The 14,385-nt window shown below is 43.6% G+C and overlaps 2 protein-coding genes across 2 annotated transcripts in view; both read left to right on the top strand.

Moving 5' to 3' along the window:
- The window catches only part of ralgapb (Ral GTPase activating protein non-catalytic subunit beta), a 13,703-nt gene extending 5,029 nt beyond the window's left edge, over window positions 1-8,674 (top strand). Inside the window, exons 13-33 of the mRNA XM_031850115.1 lie at window positions 114-234; window positions 435-602; window positions 1,108-1,222; window positions 1,360-1,495; window positions 1,640-1,701; window positions 2,151-2,244; window positions 2,382-2,515; window positions 2,633-2,815; window positions 4,127-4,275; window positions 4,772-4,941; window positions 5,274-5,377; window positions 5,479-5,628; window positions 5,874-6,059; window positions 6,162-6,320; window positions 6,781-6,907; window positions 7,024-7,140; window positions 7,426-7,532; window positions 7,630-7,732; window positions 7,843-7,897; window positions 7,974-8,113; window positions 8,322-8,674. Coding sequence (XP_031705975.1) covers window positions 114-234; window positions 435-602; window positions 1,108-1,222; window positions 1,360-1,495; window positions 1,640-1,701; window positions 2,151-2,244; window positions 2,382-2,515; window positions 2,633-2,815; window positions 4,127-4,275; window positions 4,772-4,941; window positions 5,274-5,377; window positions 5,479-5,628; window positions 5,874-6,059; window positions 6,162-6,320; window positions 6,781-6,907; window positions 7,024-7,140; window positions 7,426-7,532; window positions 7,630-7,732; window positions 7,843-7,897; window positions 7,974-8,113; window positions 8,322-8,494 — 2,753 coding nt within the window. The 3' untranslated portion in view covers window positions 8,495-8,674. The remainder of the gene's footprint in view (window positions 1-113; window positions 235-434; window positions 603-1,107; window positions 1,223-1,359; window positions 1,496-1,639; window positions 1,702-2,150; window positions 2,245-2,381; window positions 2,516-2,632; window positions 2,816-4,126; window positions 4,276-4,771; window positions 4,942-5,273; window positions 5,378-5,478; window positions 5,629-5,873; window positions 6,060-6,161; window positions 6,321-6,780; window positions 6,908-7,023; window positions 7,141-7,425; window positions 7,533-7,629; window positions 7,733-7,842; window positions 7,898-7,973; window positions 8,114-8,321) is intronic.
- Window positions 8,675-8,939: 265 nt separating this feature from the next.
- On the top strand, window positions 8,940-14,379 carry LOC116384338 (potassium voltage-gated channel subfamily KQT member 2-like). The gene is made up of 6 exons (XM_031848876.1): window positions 8,940-9,432; window positions 11,345-11,495; window positions 12,000-12,090; window positions 12,964-13,090; window positions 13,414-13,589; window positions 14,097-14,379. Exons 1-6 carry the CDS (start codon window positions 9,300-9,302, stop codon window positions 14,373-14,375), a joined length of 957 nt encoding a protein of 318 aa, XP_031704736.1. The 5' UTR covers window positions 8,940-9,299; the 3' UTR covers window positions 14,376-14,379.
- Window positions 14,380-14,385: the final 6 nt, after the last annotated feature.

The following is a 14,385-nucleotide window of genomic DNA, read 5'->3' as shown; positions in this document are numbered from 1 at the left end:
CTGCACACAGTACTATACATATGACACACATTACAGGTTATTCATGCACTGTGTAGTGTTACTGTCACCATTCACATGATAAACTCTCTTTGTGTCTTCTCCAGCCGGTCATGGTGATGTCACTGTGATGTCAGCGAGGTGGGCGGCTGGTAGAGCCGAGGCCTGCGGGACACTTTGCAGGATCTTCACCTGTAAGAAAACTGCAGAGGACATCCTGTCTGTCTACCTGTCCAGGTATATGTTTCTTTACCCGTCTAGGTACATGTCTGTCTACCTGTCCAGGTACATATGTCTTAACACTTTTCCAGGTGCAGACCTCTCTGTACTACTATATAATCTGATGACAGTTGTTGTTCTGTCTGTCTTTAGTTTGTAGTAAACTTCATCACATTTAAAACTTGTGTGTGTTCTTCTCTCCTCTGTCCAAACTTCAGGTTCTACCTGGTTCTCCTTCAGGGTCTGCAGGTGTCGGAGGAAGTGTGTCCTCCTGTTCTGGCCTCCATCCTGCTGAACTCCACCTGTCTGTTCTGCTGTGACCTGAAAGGAGTCAACCTGCTGCTTCCCTCCTTCATCTCAGCTGTGGAGAAAGTGCTGCTCGACAGGTACAATTACTGCAAATACCACAATCGCTGTGAATACTAGTATCATTACTGTAGACACTGCTTCTTTAAATACTTGTACTGCAGAACAGTTCTGCTGCTGTTGGCCTCACAGTCTCTCGGTTCTGGAGAAGAACCATCTAAGATTCTGTTGTGATTGTTTTTTATAAAACATAATTAGAAGAAAATCTAGTGCTGGAATTCTTACAGTCAGGGGTCAGCAGACCCGGGCCTCTGACATCGCACAGACCCCCATGTCTCCAAGTCCATGTCTGAGTTGGACCCAGAACCCTGTGGGTACCAGCTTGTTTTACCAATGAGCCTCAAATCTCAGATATTTTACTTACGTAAAGTAGTAATACTTCGTCCCAAGTAAAAGTCATGCATTCAAAATTGTATAATTATTGATGCATAAATGTGTTCATCACTTTAATTCTGTGGCTGTTAAAGGTGGAGCACATTACTTTATACACTGCTGGGTAGTTTAATCTATGAGTCTCTTGTCCAGAGACCTGTTGATGTTTAAAGGTTTTGTGAGTCCGGTGGATTTAAGGCGAGCCTCCATCCTGGTCCTGCTGACCATGCTGCCCCTCCCTCTGCAGTTTGGATCCGTCCGATCAGAGGTAAGCTTTTATCCACCCTTTTAAAAACCAACACACACCTGTGCAAACCTGAGCTGGACCTCACAGGTGAAGTAAGAACATCCAATAATAACCAAGTAGAGAGTAACAGTCAGCTGTGTGTGTGTGTGTGGATTCAGGTGTTATTGGACGGGCGGTTCAATGGTGACGATGTCACAGGAGGTAGCTTCCTGTCTCTGAAGCCCCGCCTCATCGGTGTTCTGATTGGAGCTCTGCAGACGGAGACAGACACCTCCAACACACAGATAATACTCGGTCAGTTACAGATCATGATCATTCATTCATTTGTTCATTGTACTGTTCTTACTCTGTCTGACTTAATTGTTTTTATTTTGGCGGTCTCTACTGTGTTTACACACTCAGAGCTCAGACAGTGTGAATGATTTCTGTTTTGTGTAGCGGCCATGTTGAACCTGGTTCAGGACTCGGCTCTGATAAAGGCTGCAGGACAAACTCAGCAGGTGAATCAACTCACATATACTGACATTTACTGGAACTCTATTTTAAGAACAGATAAACATAATTAGATAACAGAAATAAATAACTATTTAATGTTTTAGGTCAATTTTTAGGTTGACTATTAACCTTTTTATTCTGCCTATTTCGTAGAAACATCCATGAAATTAAATCATCAAATTCTGGTTCATGTCTCAATATTAAACATTCTCTAAATGATCTTTACTGCACAGGGTTTTGTTGTCTTTCACATACTCTTGATGTAAGATGTGTTACATGTCACGGTACATCATGTGGTATTTATGGGATGCCTGGAATTATAGATAATATTTGGGACTGAATTATTTATAACAATCAGCCTGCAGGTGGTGCCAACAGGACTTTACACTGTTCCTGTGTTTTTTTCTTTTATTATCAGGAGAAATTAATACACTTCATCTACTGTTGTTTCCAGGAAACGGAGTCCCAGCAAGGTGGAGCCAGATGGACCGGGGGAACCAGTGGACCCAGTGGACCCAGTGCAAATAGATGGACCAGAGGAACCGGAGGTTCATTTTGACGATGATTTTAATTAAGTTTAAATTAATTTTATAACATTGACCGTCATGTGATGGAAATCTGAGAGCAACTATCTGATTTTGTGTGTGTGTGTGTGCGTTCTTGCTTGCGTTGCTATGGTAACCAGCCGTCCAGTCAGACGCAGCAGGGATCCTGTGGGTTCAGTTTGTGCGTCTGCTGACTCAGCGTCTGACGGCTCAGTGGAGGAATGACTCAGCAGTTTGTCTCACTGCACTGGAAGTACTGGGAGGACTGGCTAAGGTGGACACACACACCTACACACACACACACACACACACACACACACACACACACACACACACAGAGACCCTAAACTAATTGTAAATGTTACTGTGACCCTCTCTCATCATCCTGCAGGTGGAGGTGAGTGTGGAAGAGAGTGAGAGGAGGCGAGCCGTCACTTCAGTCTGTTGTTACATCGTGTTTCAGTGCAGTCGTCCTCCTCCACTTCACTCCAGAGATCTGCACTCCATCATCGTCGCTGCATTCTACTGTCTGAACGTCTGGTTATCTCAGCACCCCACCTTGCTCGACCACCAGGTAACAAACAGTAATGCAACTAGCAGCCATACAATGAACAGCCATGCAACTAACAGCCATGCAACTAACAGCCATGCAACTAACAGCCATGCAACTAACAGCCATGCAACTAACAGCCAAGTAACTAACCAGCAGATAACAAACAGCCAGGAAACAAGCCGACAGGTAAAAAAACAGCCAGGAAAGTAATCAACTGACCCGGCTGGTCTTATACCCAAGTTCTCCCACACAACTTCGCTCCTCTGGACCGGCTCTCAGTGACTTTTCCAATCTGATTGAAGACCCTGGTACTTGCCTAATGGCTCAAGCCTACATTCAGGATATGATCAAACCTTACACTCCTGCCATTCCACTGCGCTCTGCTAATGCAAATCGGATTGCTGCTCCCTCACTGTAAAAGGTAATTTACCGACCGGTAATTAACTAACCAGTAACTAACAGCCAGGTAACTAATCAATAAGTAACTAAATGTATAGGAATTTTTACTGAAGGGAGGTGTTTAAGACCTTCAGCCAGAGGTTCCTAGTTCACCCTCACAACATTTTTGGGTTTAACTGGTTTGTCCGACAGCCTCCGCTGCCTACGGATCCAACTCACCACCAGGTAGTGATCAGCTGGCAGCGCTTCTCCTCTCTTCACCCAAGTGTCCAAGACATACGGCTGCAGATCTGATGATATGACCAGAAAGTCAATCATTGGACTTTAGTTTATGTGGCGCATTGTGGTGGTGGTCTACTGCAGAAGGTCCTCTTGTGTGAGCAGCCCATGGAGGAGAGGCTGAGAGTCATTGACCATGACAACACCACCAATAAAGAATCCAGCTTTACCTCCAGGACAGCGCCAGCCTTCACACTGATCTTGTTGATTCTATTGGCGTTGATTATCCTCCCCCTGCTGCACCAGCACACCACAGCAAAGAAGATAGCAGGAAGAAGAGTCGGCTCTGTCCCTTCTTGTTCTTAGCTCGGTCCAGTTTGTTGTCCGGATGTACTCCCAGGTCTTTGTAGTCCTGCACATCCACCCTGGTTGGAAACAACTTTACTGTTTACTTCGTCTTGCCAGTCTTTGACTGCAGGTGGTTCGGCTCACACCGCTTAACAATGGAGTGTACAATGCCCCTGTTCTCAGCATCTGTCACTTCGACTAGTTAGAGAACTTCTGCAGAAAGCGGGTCCTGGAGTTGTAGCTGAAGTCGGAGGTGTAGAGGCTGAACAGAAATGGTGACTGTGGTGTGTGTGTGTGTGTGTGTGTGTGTGTGTTTCGTGAATTCTATATACAGTATGTAGTTATGCTGTTTTTTGTCTTTTTTAGGAGTGTTTGTTGGAGGTCTTGGAGATCGTGGAACTGGGAATTTCAGGCAGTAAGTCCAGACAGGAACAGGAAGTGAGGTGTAAAGAAAAGAAAGAACTGAACCCCGCCTCTCTGAGGGTGAAGGAGGCTGCAGAGGCCACGCTGAGCTGGTGAGCAAAACAAACACACGTGTAAAGGTATTAGGTGTTTTAAAATAAAGTTGATATTTCTTAAATGAAGGAATACCTTTTTTTCATCTCCACTACCTTAATCACGTGAGTAATATGAGCAGAGTTCACATATTTGGCCCATCTTGTGTTAGATAAAAAGTACATTTTCACAAGTAATTGTGTAATTAGTTTTGTATGATGATGATGACCAGCTGTGGTGGGACAACATGTACTTGTATGAAACATGTGTAGTGGGACACAGTTTTTGACCTCACGTTGCCATGATTATTATTGTTGTTAAAAGTGAAAGTATGAGCTGAAATGAAGGCCGAAATATCTGTTAAGTGAACCAAGTTTGAGTTGCCTTGTCTTAATCTGTAGTTGCCATGTACACATGTTACAGCAGACTTAAGTCGAATGCCTCATTCTAAAATAAGCCCAACCCAAACATTATCTGCAGAACTTATTACAAGTCTGATCTTTACTCTTATCTCAGTGTTATGCAGGTTTCGGGGGCCTTCCCATCTCTCGGAGGCCTGCTGGGTGAGGACGCTGTGATTGGCCACTCCAATTTGAGTGACAGCAGTATGAAGAACTTCAGATATTTTGTGGTGGACCGCTCGGTCATCTTATCCATGCTGGAACAACCACAGGGACCTGAACAGGGTCAGTCCTGATTCACTGATCTTGAACCATGATATAGACAGAAACACAGACCTTCATACAGCCGGAACACGATGAAACTAAAAAGCTCGCTGACTCTTCCCCTGTCATCAGTCAAAGATTTCAACATGACAAAATCAAATTAACCTCTAAATTAGATCACACTCAACAGTGTTTAACAGCATTTGATGAAACAAACTGATGTAGCTTCCTTTCACTGCTCTTTTGTTTCTTGATGTTTTTGATTTATTTTCTGTCGATCAACTAATACATCAGTCAACTAATCCTTTTAGATATAAAGACAACAATCCTAATGTTTTGAATGGTGTGTGCAGCGCCATGTCCGTCACTCACAGTGCTGATCAGAGGTCCGTCAGGAGGTCACACCTGGACTCTACAGCTCCACCTGCAACCCAGAGAGGGAAGAACAGAAACACAGGTGACCACTTCCATCAATGACCAAATACAATAAAAACACAAAGCCTGTTTGTCAGGCTTGAGATCAGTATTCAGTATTTTCTGTCTGTTGATCATCTGTAGCAAACCTTGATCCCAGAGCAGCATGATGTGGCCCAGGAGGGTGCTGGGATACGATGTGGTTTTCAGCTGTTTCCTGAAAACATTGACAGAGTTGCTTCAGTTAAAGTAGATCTGAGTATTCCAGCTCTGCATGAGACCGTTACTGAGGAGGTACGTACTTGGTCCAACCCAGATCCAAACCCTGCTGATTGTTCATTTTACCTTTATTTCTTTACCAGTGGTGTTCCTCAGGGATCACGTTTAGGTCCTCTTCTTTTCACTTAATTGTCTTGCTAATATTAAAATCTGGATGTCACAGAACTGTCGGGAGCTAAATTAACGTCAGACAGGTGTTTAGCACCTGCTCAGGTGTGGGTAAATTACCAGTTAGGTATAAACTCCTCCTCCTCTGACAGGTGCAGCAGCAATTGGACCGTCTGCAAGCAGCGTTGAAGCGGCAGCGACAGGTGGAGGCTCGGCCGCAGGTGAGCGGACGCTCAGTTGTCATGAAGACCTGCAGGCCGCCGCATCCAATTACCAACTTCCAGACAGCGAGACTCTTCCTGTCCCACCTGGGCCTGCTGACACCTGAGACCTTGAAGGTACCAAGGACACGGTGGAGATAGATTTTATTGATACGTTTAGACCTGTCTGTAGTCACAGCCGTCTGTCTCTCCTTTCTCCCTCTCACTTGTCCTTGGTAGAGTCCAGGTACCAGCGGTGTCCCAGCTCAGCTGGTGTCTCTGGACTCGTCACTTCCAGGTTTCTCTGAGGATCTGAGACTTTTGGACCAGCTGCCATCCAGAAACTGTGACTCCACCTTCATCTTTTACATGAGAGCAGGACAGAGGACAGCTGCTGAGGTCAAATTTTCTCTGTGTTTTAGTTGTTTGCTTCCAGCATGTGACATAGTTTCCTTGTTGGTTGATGATTTGGTTTGATTGGGTTGGTGTTGTGGTCCTGAGTCTGTCCAGGTTTCCCTGGCCTGGCTTCATCTCTTACGTCTAGATCACACTACACAACATCAGCCCTGATTTTCCACTCACTGACAATTGTTTGAACTTCCATTAAAAGAGCCCCAGATCTGAGGACAAATCACCAATGGCTCAGCCCTCGCAAATTAGGGTTTGAGCAAACCGATAGGCTCGCCGCTGCATCGCAGAGACATTCCAGATATCTGACATGCTAAATATCTGGACCTGTTGGGGGGAGTCTATTGGGGAGAGACTCGCGATCACAAGACAGCCAGTTGTGGAACAGTGCAGCAATCTGACAACTTTGAAAGTTGTGTAGAGAGAACTTTGCTTAACTTTGTCTTTGTAGATTCTGAGGAATGTAGAGTTCAGCTGCAGCGTCCAGTCTCACTTCCTGGACTTCCTGTGGTCTCTCGGTCGGCCAGTGGAGATGGGGCGACTACGACAGGGGGGCGGGTTCAATACCAACAGTTCAGGTCAGTGCTCTGATTGGTCACTTCTCAACAACAGGACACTGTCAGGGGTCAAGTTGTTACCTGTGGTCAATCTGTTCTCCTTCATCCTTAATTGGTTATTTTTGTTTTTTTTTAAGAATTCCCTGCTGTGCTAGGTGACAGTGGAGGGGGCGTTTTTAATGGACAGAGGTTTGTCCTGATGTACACCGACACTCTGACAGAGATCACCTTCATCGTACCCTCATCATCACACAGTGAGTGTCTGATGATCAAAGTACTAAAGTCAGTTAGCTCCTAGGTGTTGACCATATAAGGAGAGATGTGACCATTTAAAGAGAGGTGGTACCACATAACAAAGTGTGAACATACAAGGTGAAGTGAGACCATTTAAGGAGAGATGTGACCATATAAGGAGAGGTGGTTCCATATAAGGAGATGTAGGCCATATAAGGAGAGGTGTGACCATATAAGAAGTGTAGCCATATAAGGTATTTACTTATTATTACATATTAAATTGTTAATTGTGTTTTTATTTAAAGCGTCTGATTTGTCGAAGAGTCCGGAGGAGGCGGAGCCTCCAACTGGGGTGCCATCCAACCTGCAGAGTCTTTTTGAGCCCAGCAGAGACTCCACCCCCGAACCCCCAGTATGGACCTTCAGTATTAAAGCTTTTTCACTTATCTTTCTGTGTGTCAGTCTCTGACATGTCCGTCTTTTCTCTCTGTTTGTCCGTCTCTGTCCAGAGTTCTCCAGTTGAAGACTTGAAGTCTTTTCGTTTTGAGTTGTCGTCTGTTGGCTCTGAATCTAAACTTCTGATAGTCTGGGTCGAACGCTTCGAGGATATCGGTAACTAACTTTAGATGAACAGTATAACGACTAACAAACGTTAGTTGATATTATAGTTAACTAGTATTAGTAAAATGTTACGTTGAGACGTTGTAACTTTGTGTTTTCAGAGAGCTTCCCTCTATCTGACCTGCTGTCGGGGACGAAGACCGAAACACCGACCAGGTGAAACACACAAATACACTTTTACAAAGGGCCTCAGACTTAGTAGTAACAAAACCGTCTTTCTGTCCATTGTTAGTATTTCAAACGTCCAGCTGATCTTCGTCCATCCTCTGAAGACCGGACTCTACCGGATTCGTTTCATTGGAAACACGACCAGCAAGTTCAGTTCGGTTGTCCCATTGGTCAACGGGAGTGTGGTCAGCAAGAGGTCTTTGGGTATGTCTGACTGACGGTGAAAAATCTATAAATAAATAACAGTTTATCTTTTAACTCCTTTATTGTCTGTAGGTTTAATCAGTTTTTGGTTAAAGAAGTCCGTTTTGTCTTCGTCTCATCTTTATTGTGGAATAAAAACCTTATAATATAAAACATTTTCATTAATGAATCACGATTTGAAGGACGTCGTTTCTTTCTCTGTCTCCAGGTTTCCTGGTCAGAGAGACCGTGATCAACTGCTGCCAGCGGCGCCGGTTGGAGAGTGACTCTGCCCCTCCGTCCCATGTCAGAAGAAAGCACATGATCAATGACATCATCCTTCGTTATCGCAGCCGCCGCTCTGAGCCCGCGTTTTACGCCGCCCTGTTCCAGGACCCCTGAACCCCCCCACCCTCCTGACCTTTAACCTCTCTGACCGACGTGTGATCCTGTTGATCCAGCCAATCAGGATCAACGGTTCCTGTCGCTAAAAAAGTTTTTTTGCGTGCGATGATGTCATGGTGTTTACTGAGTGATGATGTCAGCTGAGTGGTGATGTCACCTGAGAGGTTTTAATAAACTGTGTGGAAACCTCTGGTGTCTCTGCGTGTGTGTGTGTTCCTGTACGAACCTCACGTTCTGATTGGTCCTCTGGTGTGATGTCATCGATTCTATTCAAAGGGGTCTTTTTTTATTGGAAAGAAAAGTTTCATCAGCAATGTTGCCAAAGTCACATATTAACAAAGTTGAATATTTATACATTTGATTGAGCCAATCACAACCTCTTCCTCCTCCACTGGTAGTCATGGTTACTGCCTTCAGATCATCCTGTTACCATGGCGATGGGTCAGAGATGATTATCCTGTGTGTCTGTTTCTTTTTGACTAACTGCTCAATTTAATCATTGACTTTTTTCCCCTTTCATCTGTGAGCTGTTCAATAACCGTCAGTGACGTCACGCCACTTCCTTTCTGTAGGGGAAGTCAGTGACGGAAGACAAATCTGCTTATCAGACAAATCTGCTGATCAGCCAATCTGCGGCTTGTCTTTCTCTGCGGGTGTTATTTTCCTCCTTCCCTTGTCTCCTCCGTCCTTCTGTACTTCTCCTCTTCCGCAGCGTGGTGATGCTCCCGCTTGGCATGGCCGTCTCGGGCGCCTCGTCTGCAGGCTGGCAGTAGATCGGCCGGTTGGTGCTGGTCCCTCCGTCATGGTGCAGAAATCCCGGAACGGCGGGGTGTTCCCCGGAGCGCAGGCCGACCCGAAGAAGCTGAAGGTGGGCTTCGTGGGTCTGGAGGCCGGAGGGACCGAGTCCAGCAGGGACGGAGCTCTGCTCATAGCAGGTAAAACAACCGAAACACAATAACAACAACAACAACCTGCCGGTTCATAGGCGGTAATTGACGGGGGCCGTTAACGGTGTGTGTGTGTGTGTGTGGTTGTGCGCATGCTCTCAGATTATCAGCAGTAAAACCAGATCAAGGTTTTCTGATGATGAGAACCTGATGGAAACATTCCCGGTTCTGCTTCACGGTTACAACAAAAACAACAAACGAGCTGCAAATTTAGACCAAAGAGGTTAAATGAAGAGAAATAAATCAATATTTACTGTAAGCATGACTGAAGGGTGCTTACATGTGATTGGCTGATGACTCTCATGCGTATTGTCTGGCGTTTATTGGTATTATTTATTATTTAACTTAAGCTTAATGGTAGCGATATGAAAATGTTAAGATCCAAATCAACATGAACGTGTTCACTAACAAGGTATATCCTGAAAACAGTTGAAGTGTCACTGTAAGCACTGACCGTTTCAGCCACCAGCTATAACACTTCAACTACTTTACCTGTGGAAGTTGCTTTGTAAATAGATGTTTACTGTATGATGACGGTTTGTTCGCAGGCAGTTTTAGTTTGTCCACATTTGATTTGCACATTTTTGCACAAATCTGCGGCCGACACGATCTCGTTATCTGACTATCAGATACGTGTCCAGGTAGAAAGTGTTCAAAGAGCTGAAAGTAGTTGAAGTGAAACAGTAGAGAAGTCAAAGTATTGAGAGAAGGAATAACATAATTTGTTTTCGTGTTTTTATGGGATTTGTTGATAATAAGAACAATCTAAAATAACATAAATAAAGCTGAAACAGCTCATTTATTAGCCGTTTGACAGAGAATTGATGACTACTTTGATAATTGACACTTTTCTACTCTGTTTTTTAAGCAAACAAACACATTGCCAGGTTTACAGGTCACCATTTTTTCATACTTTCTTTTTCCCACCCACCCTTCCACTCCGCCCAACCCCTGTACAATAACAACAGCAACACGCATTGCATTAGAAAAATAAGATAGTAGAATATTCAAATTAATATAAAGACGGGAAGACAGTGAGGTGAGCAAAAATGTTCAGGAAAATGAAAGTGTAAATGATAATAGATTAAAAATAAGCTGTAACTTTATTATATTTGGCTATGGGGTTAAGCAGGGTATTGATCAGGGGCCTGCTGCAGGCTGATGATATTAGTAGAAACGTCAGTCAGGAGGAAGAACAGATGAGCCGTTACAATAGGAGACAAAGGGTTTAGAAAGCACTCACCTCTAAGTGTGAACATTATCTCTTCTAGACGCTAAAACAACATTGCATCTCTTAGCCAGGCAGAGAATAATGGGGAGTCGGTTTATACAGTCTGTGTTTTGCTCCCGAATTCCAAACTGGACCAACATCACGGCTCGTTTGGAAGCTTTCTCTTCAATTATGAAAATATCAACAAAATGTGTTTCTGAAAACATTTCAGGCGTAAAATAAGCCACGCAGCTGCTGAATCTGTCGTTATTTTTAGACCTACAACAGTTTGTTTTTCTGGAGTCGCCGTTTATGGGATGAGTAGTCCCTTCACTTCTTATTCAGTCTTGTACCGTTGCCTTGTTAAATGAATGTGAATCAAATGTTTTATGGTCACGATTCATCTCGTAGTTAAGAAAATGGTTCAGAAAGTGTGTGTGGTCACTGTTGAGCTGTATAAATGTAGTGAAATAAGACTTGGGTAAAAAAAAGAGAAAGAGAATTTAAAAACACACTCAACGATGTTCATCTTAACGCGTTGCACTTTTCCTGACATGTCATATTTTTCAAGCTAAAGTACCAAACATGTAATTCAAGCTAGCTTCTCTCTTTCAGTTTGATATAACTCAGTCCTGAAGAGTCGGTGTGTTTCACATAAGTGTGAATCGGTGATTATATACCTGTGTTCAGGTGGGGAGGAGGGTCCTCGGCGGCAGCGCAGCAGCATCTCCGGAGTAAAGAAACCTCCGAAGAGAAACGCCCTCTACAGACGACTGCAGAACTTCCTGTACAACGTCCTGGAGAGACCTCGAGGATGGGCCTTCATCTACCACGCCTACGTGTAAATACCTGTCTTTACACCTGTCAGTCTACGGCATACATATATATGTATATGTATATGTATACATATATTTATACACATAGATACTAGTGGCAACAAAAATAATTGAAGTGAGATGAGCCGAGTGAAAACGTAATCTTATTTGATAAAAGATGATGATGACAAAATGCATAATTTGCAGTTGGAAATTATTTTTAGCGCAATTCTCAACATATCGCAACATTTTAAAATTGCAATAAGACTGTATCGTGACATAAGTGTCGTCATAATATCGTATTGTGAGGCCTTTGTAGATACATAGTAGTACCTTTTATGTAACTGCTTTGGAGTCTATTTGAAATGTAAACATGAATATCAATCTGAAACAATAACTTGATGATTGATATTAACTTAATGTATCAATTAACTGCAGTCTGCACCCAGGATCAGCTAGATCTCAGATCAGGTGTCACAGTCTCAATCGTCCCTCCTGTATCAGGAGTTTAACGTGTGTTCTCTGTTCAGGTTCGTGCTGGTGTTCTCCTGTCTGGTTCTCTCCGTGTTCTCCACCATCAGGGAGTACGAGAAGTCTTCAGAGAACGCTCTCTACACTCTGGTAAGTTCTACATGCCGTGGTGTTAAAAATACCCACATTCATTCATCTTCTGATCAGAGAGCCACACGCTGACCTGAGGATCAACTGAATACATTCTGTAAATGTAATGATGGGATACTTTTAGGAGCTTCTGAGTTTTCGTACTTTGATGATATTTTTAAACGTGTCAGTTTAAATCATGATGACTTTCTGTGTACGTTTAAGTTAAAACCAAATCTACACTTTTGGACTTTTGGTTAGTAAAACTTTGAAGGCGTCAGCTTTGGTTCTGTATGTGAACTTGAGATTTGGCTCTTTTCTGATGTTTTATAGACTAAATGATGAATCTATTAATTGAGGAAATAATCAGCAGATTAATCGATCATAATGATTACTTGACAAAGTATCCCACAATGCATCAGTAAAAGTAGTGTACAACCAATGGTCAGTAAATATGCAAAATATATACCATCATGCATTGCGCTGAAGATTAAATGGTGGACAGATGAGGGGACAAAAAGCAGTGCGAGTGATACAAATTTCATGAGCTGTGGTGCAAAAATTATCCATTTAATGCGAACCCAAATGGCCACAAAGTACTTTGTATTTATTCATTTGGGAAAATAAAATTACTGCCCCCGCGTTGACAACAGCAGTGCCTAGATATATACGTTGCGTCTCTGCTTACCAGAATCAACTATCACTCAGAGTATTAAGTTAAAAGGCAGCCCCATGGAATAAAACTTATGTTGGTATTTAATGTGAATTGTCCCCCAGCAGACGTTGAACTGGCTTGTTTTAATGAAGAGGTGCAGAGAAAATGAGTAATAGTAGTATTTAACGAGTCATTTTGAACACAGTTTTGGTTTCTAACATTGTGTTGTTGCGCAACAGGAAGTGGTGACCATCGTGGTGTTCGGGGTGGAGTACATAGTGAGGATCTGGGCTGCAGGTTGCTGCTGTCGGTACAGAGGATGGAGAGGACGACTCAAATTTGCCAGAAAACCTTTTTGTGTCATCGGTGAGTTTGTTGTCTTCAACTGAAAAAAAAACAACAACAAAAAACAGTGTTACCAAATCAACTGTAATCCCGTGATTCAGGCCTCCCTCCAAAGCCACTCCCTCCAAATGATCATAATGAACGTAAACAACGAACATGGCTTTTCTTGCGCCTAACACTTCATTTACCCTCAGACTCTAACAACACTTCATTTACCCTCAGACAGGTGAGTCTGCAGACAGCTCAGCAGGAGGAAAGGGTTCTAAGAAAAGCATTTTCAAACCGGTTGAATGATGTGAGACATTGTAATCACCGGTCTGTCTCTCTGGTCTGTCTGTCTGCAGACGTCATGGTGTTGATAGCATCCATCTCAGTGTTGGCTGCAGGGACTCAGGGGAACGTCTTTGCCACTTCAGCCATCAGGTCGCTTCGTTTCCTTCAGATTCTGAGGATGATCAGGATGGACCGACGGGGAGGAACCTGGAAACTGCTGGGATCAGTGGTCTACGCCCACAGCAAGGTACCCTGGGAAATACCTGTCTGTATTGTAACAATTGTTTTTATTCTTGGTCAATCTGCAGATAAGCCCTTCACTTCAACTGCTTTCAGCTCTGACACTTTAAATTCCACTGCTTCCACTGTTGTGTCAGCAGTATTGGTTTATTGGTATCGTCTTCCTGAAGGAGAGCTTGACATCTGATCGTTTCCATTGATCCTGGACTGAATCGATCAGAGTTATTGATTACATAGTTTGAACTCTGTGACACTTTGTTCTCTGTCTCTGTCTCACTTTATTCTGCTGCCTGTCTCTCTGTCTCACTACATCATGATGTCTCTCTTTCTGTCTCACTGTGTCTGATGTCTCTCTCTCTCTGTCTCACTGTATTCTGATGTCTGTCTCTCTGTCTCACTGTATTCTGATATCTGTCTCTCTGTCTCACTGTATTCTGATGTCTGTCTCTCTGTCTCACTGTATTCTGATATCTGTCTCTCTGTCTCACTGTGTCTGATGTCTGTCTCTCTGCAGGAGTTGATCACTGCGTGGTATATCGGCTTCCTGTGTCTCATTCTGGCCAGTTTCCTCGTTTATTTGGCAGAAAAAGAGGACAACGACCAGTTTGAGACGTATGCAGATGCCCTCTGGTGGGGACTGGTGAGACAACACACACACACACTAATACTAATACTTTTGCAGGTGTGCTGGATGACGACGTCACAGTACAGTCAGGTACAGGTGTCCTGGATGATGATGTCACAGTACAGTCAGGTACAGGTGTGCTGGATGATGATGTCACAGTACAGATAGGTACAGGTGT

This window comes from Anarrhichthys ocellatus, unplaced genomic scaffold (genome assembly GCF_004355925.1).
Source record: "Anarrhichthys ocellatus isolate YVR2014 unplaced genomic scaffold, GSC_Weel_1.0 scaffold1, whole genome shotgun sequence".
In the NCBI taxonomy this organism is placed as follows: Eukaryota; Metazoa; Chordata; class Actinopteri; order Perciformes; family Anarhichadidae; genus Anarrhichthys; species Anarrhichthys ocellatus.
The sequence above is the reverse complement of the archived record's forward strand: the minus strand, read 5'-3'. Positions and strand labels throughout refer to the sequence as shown.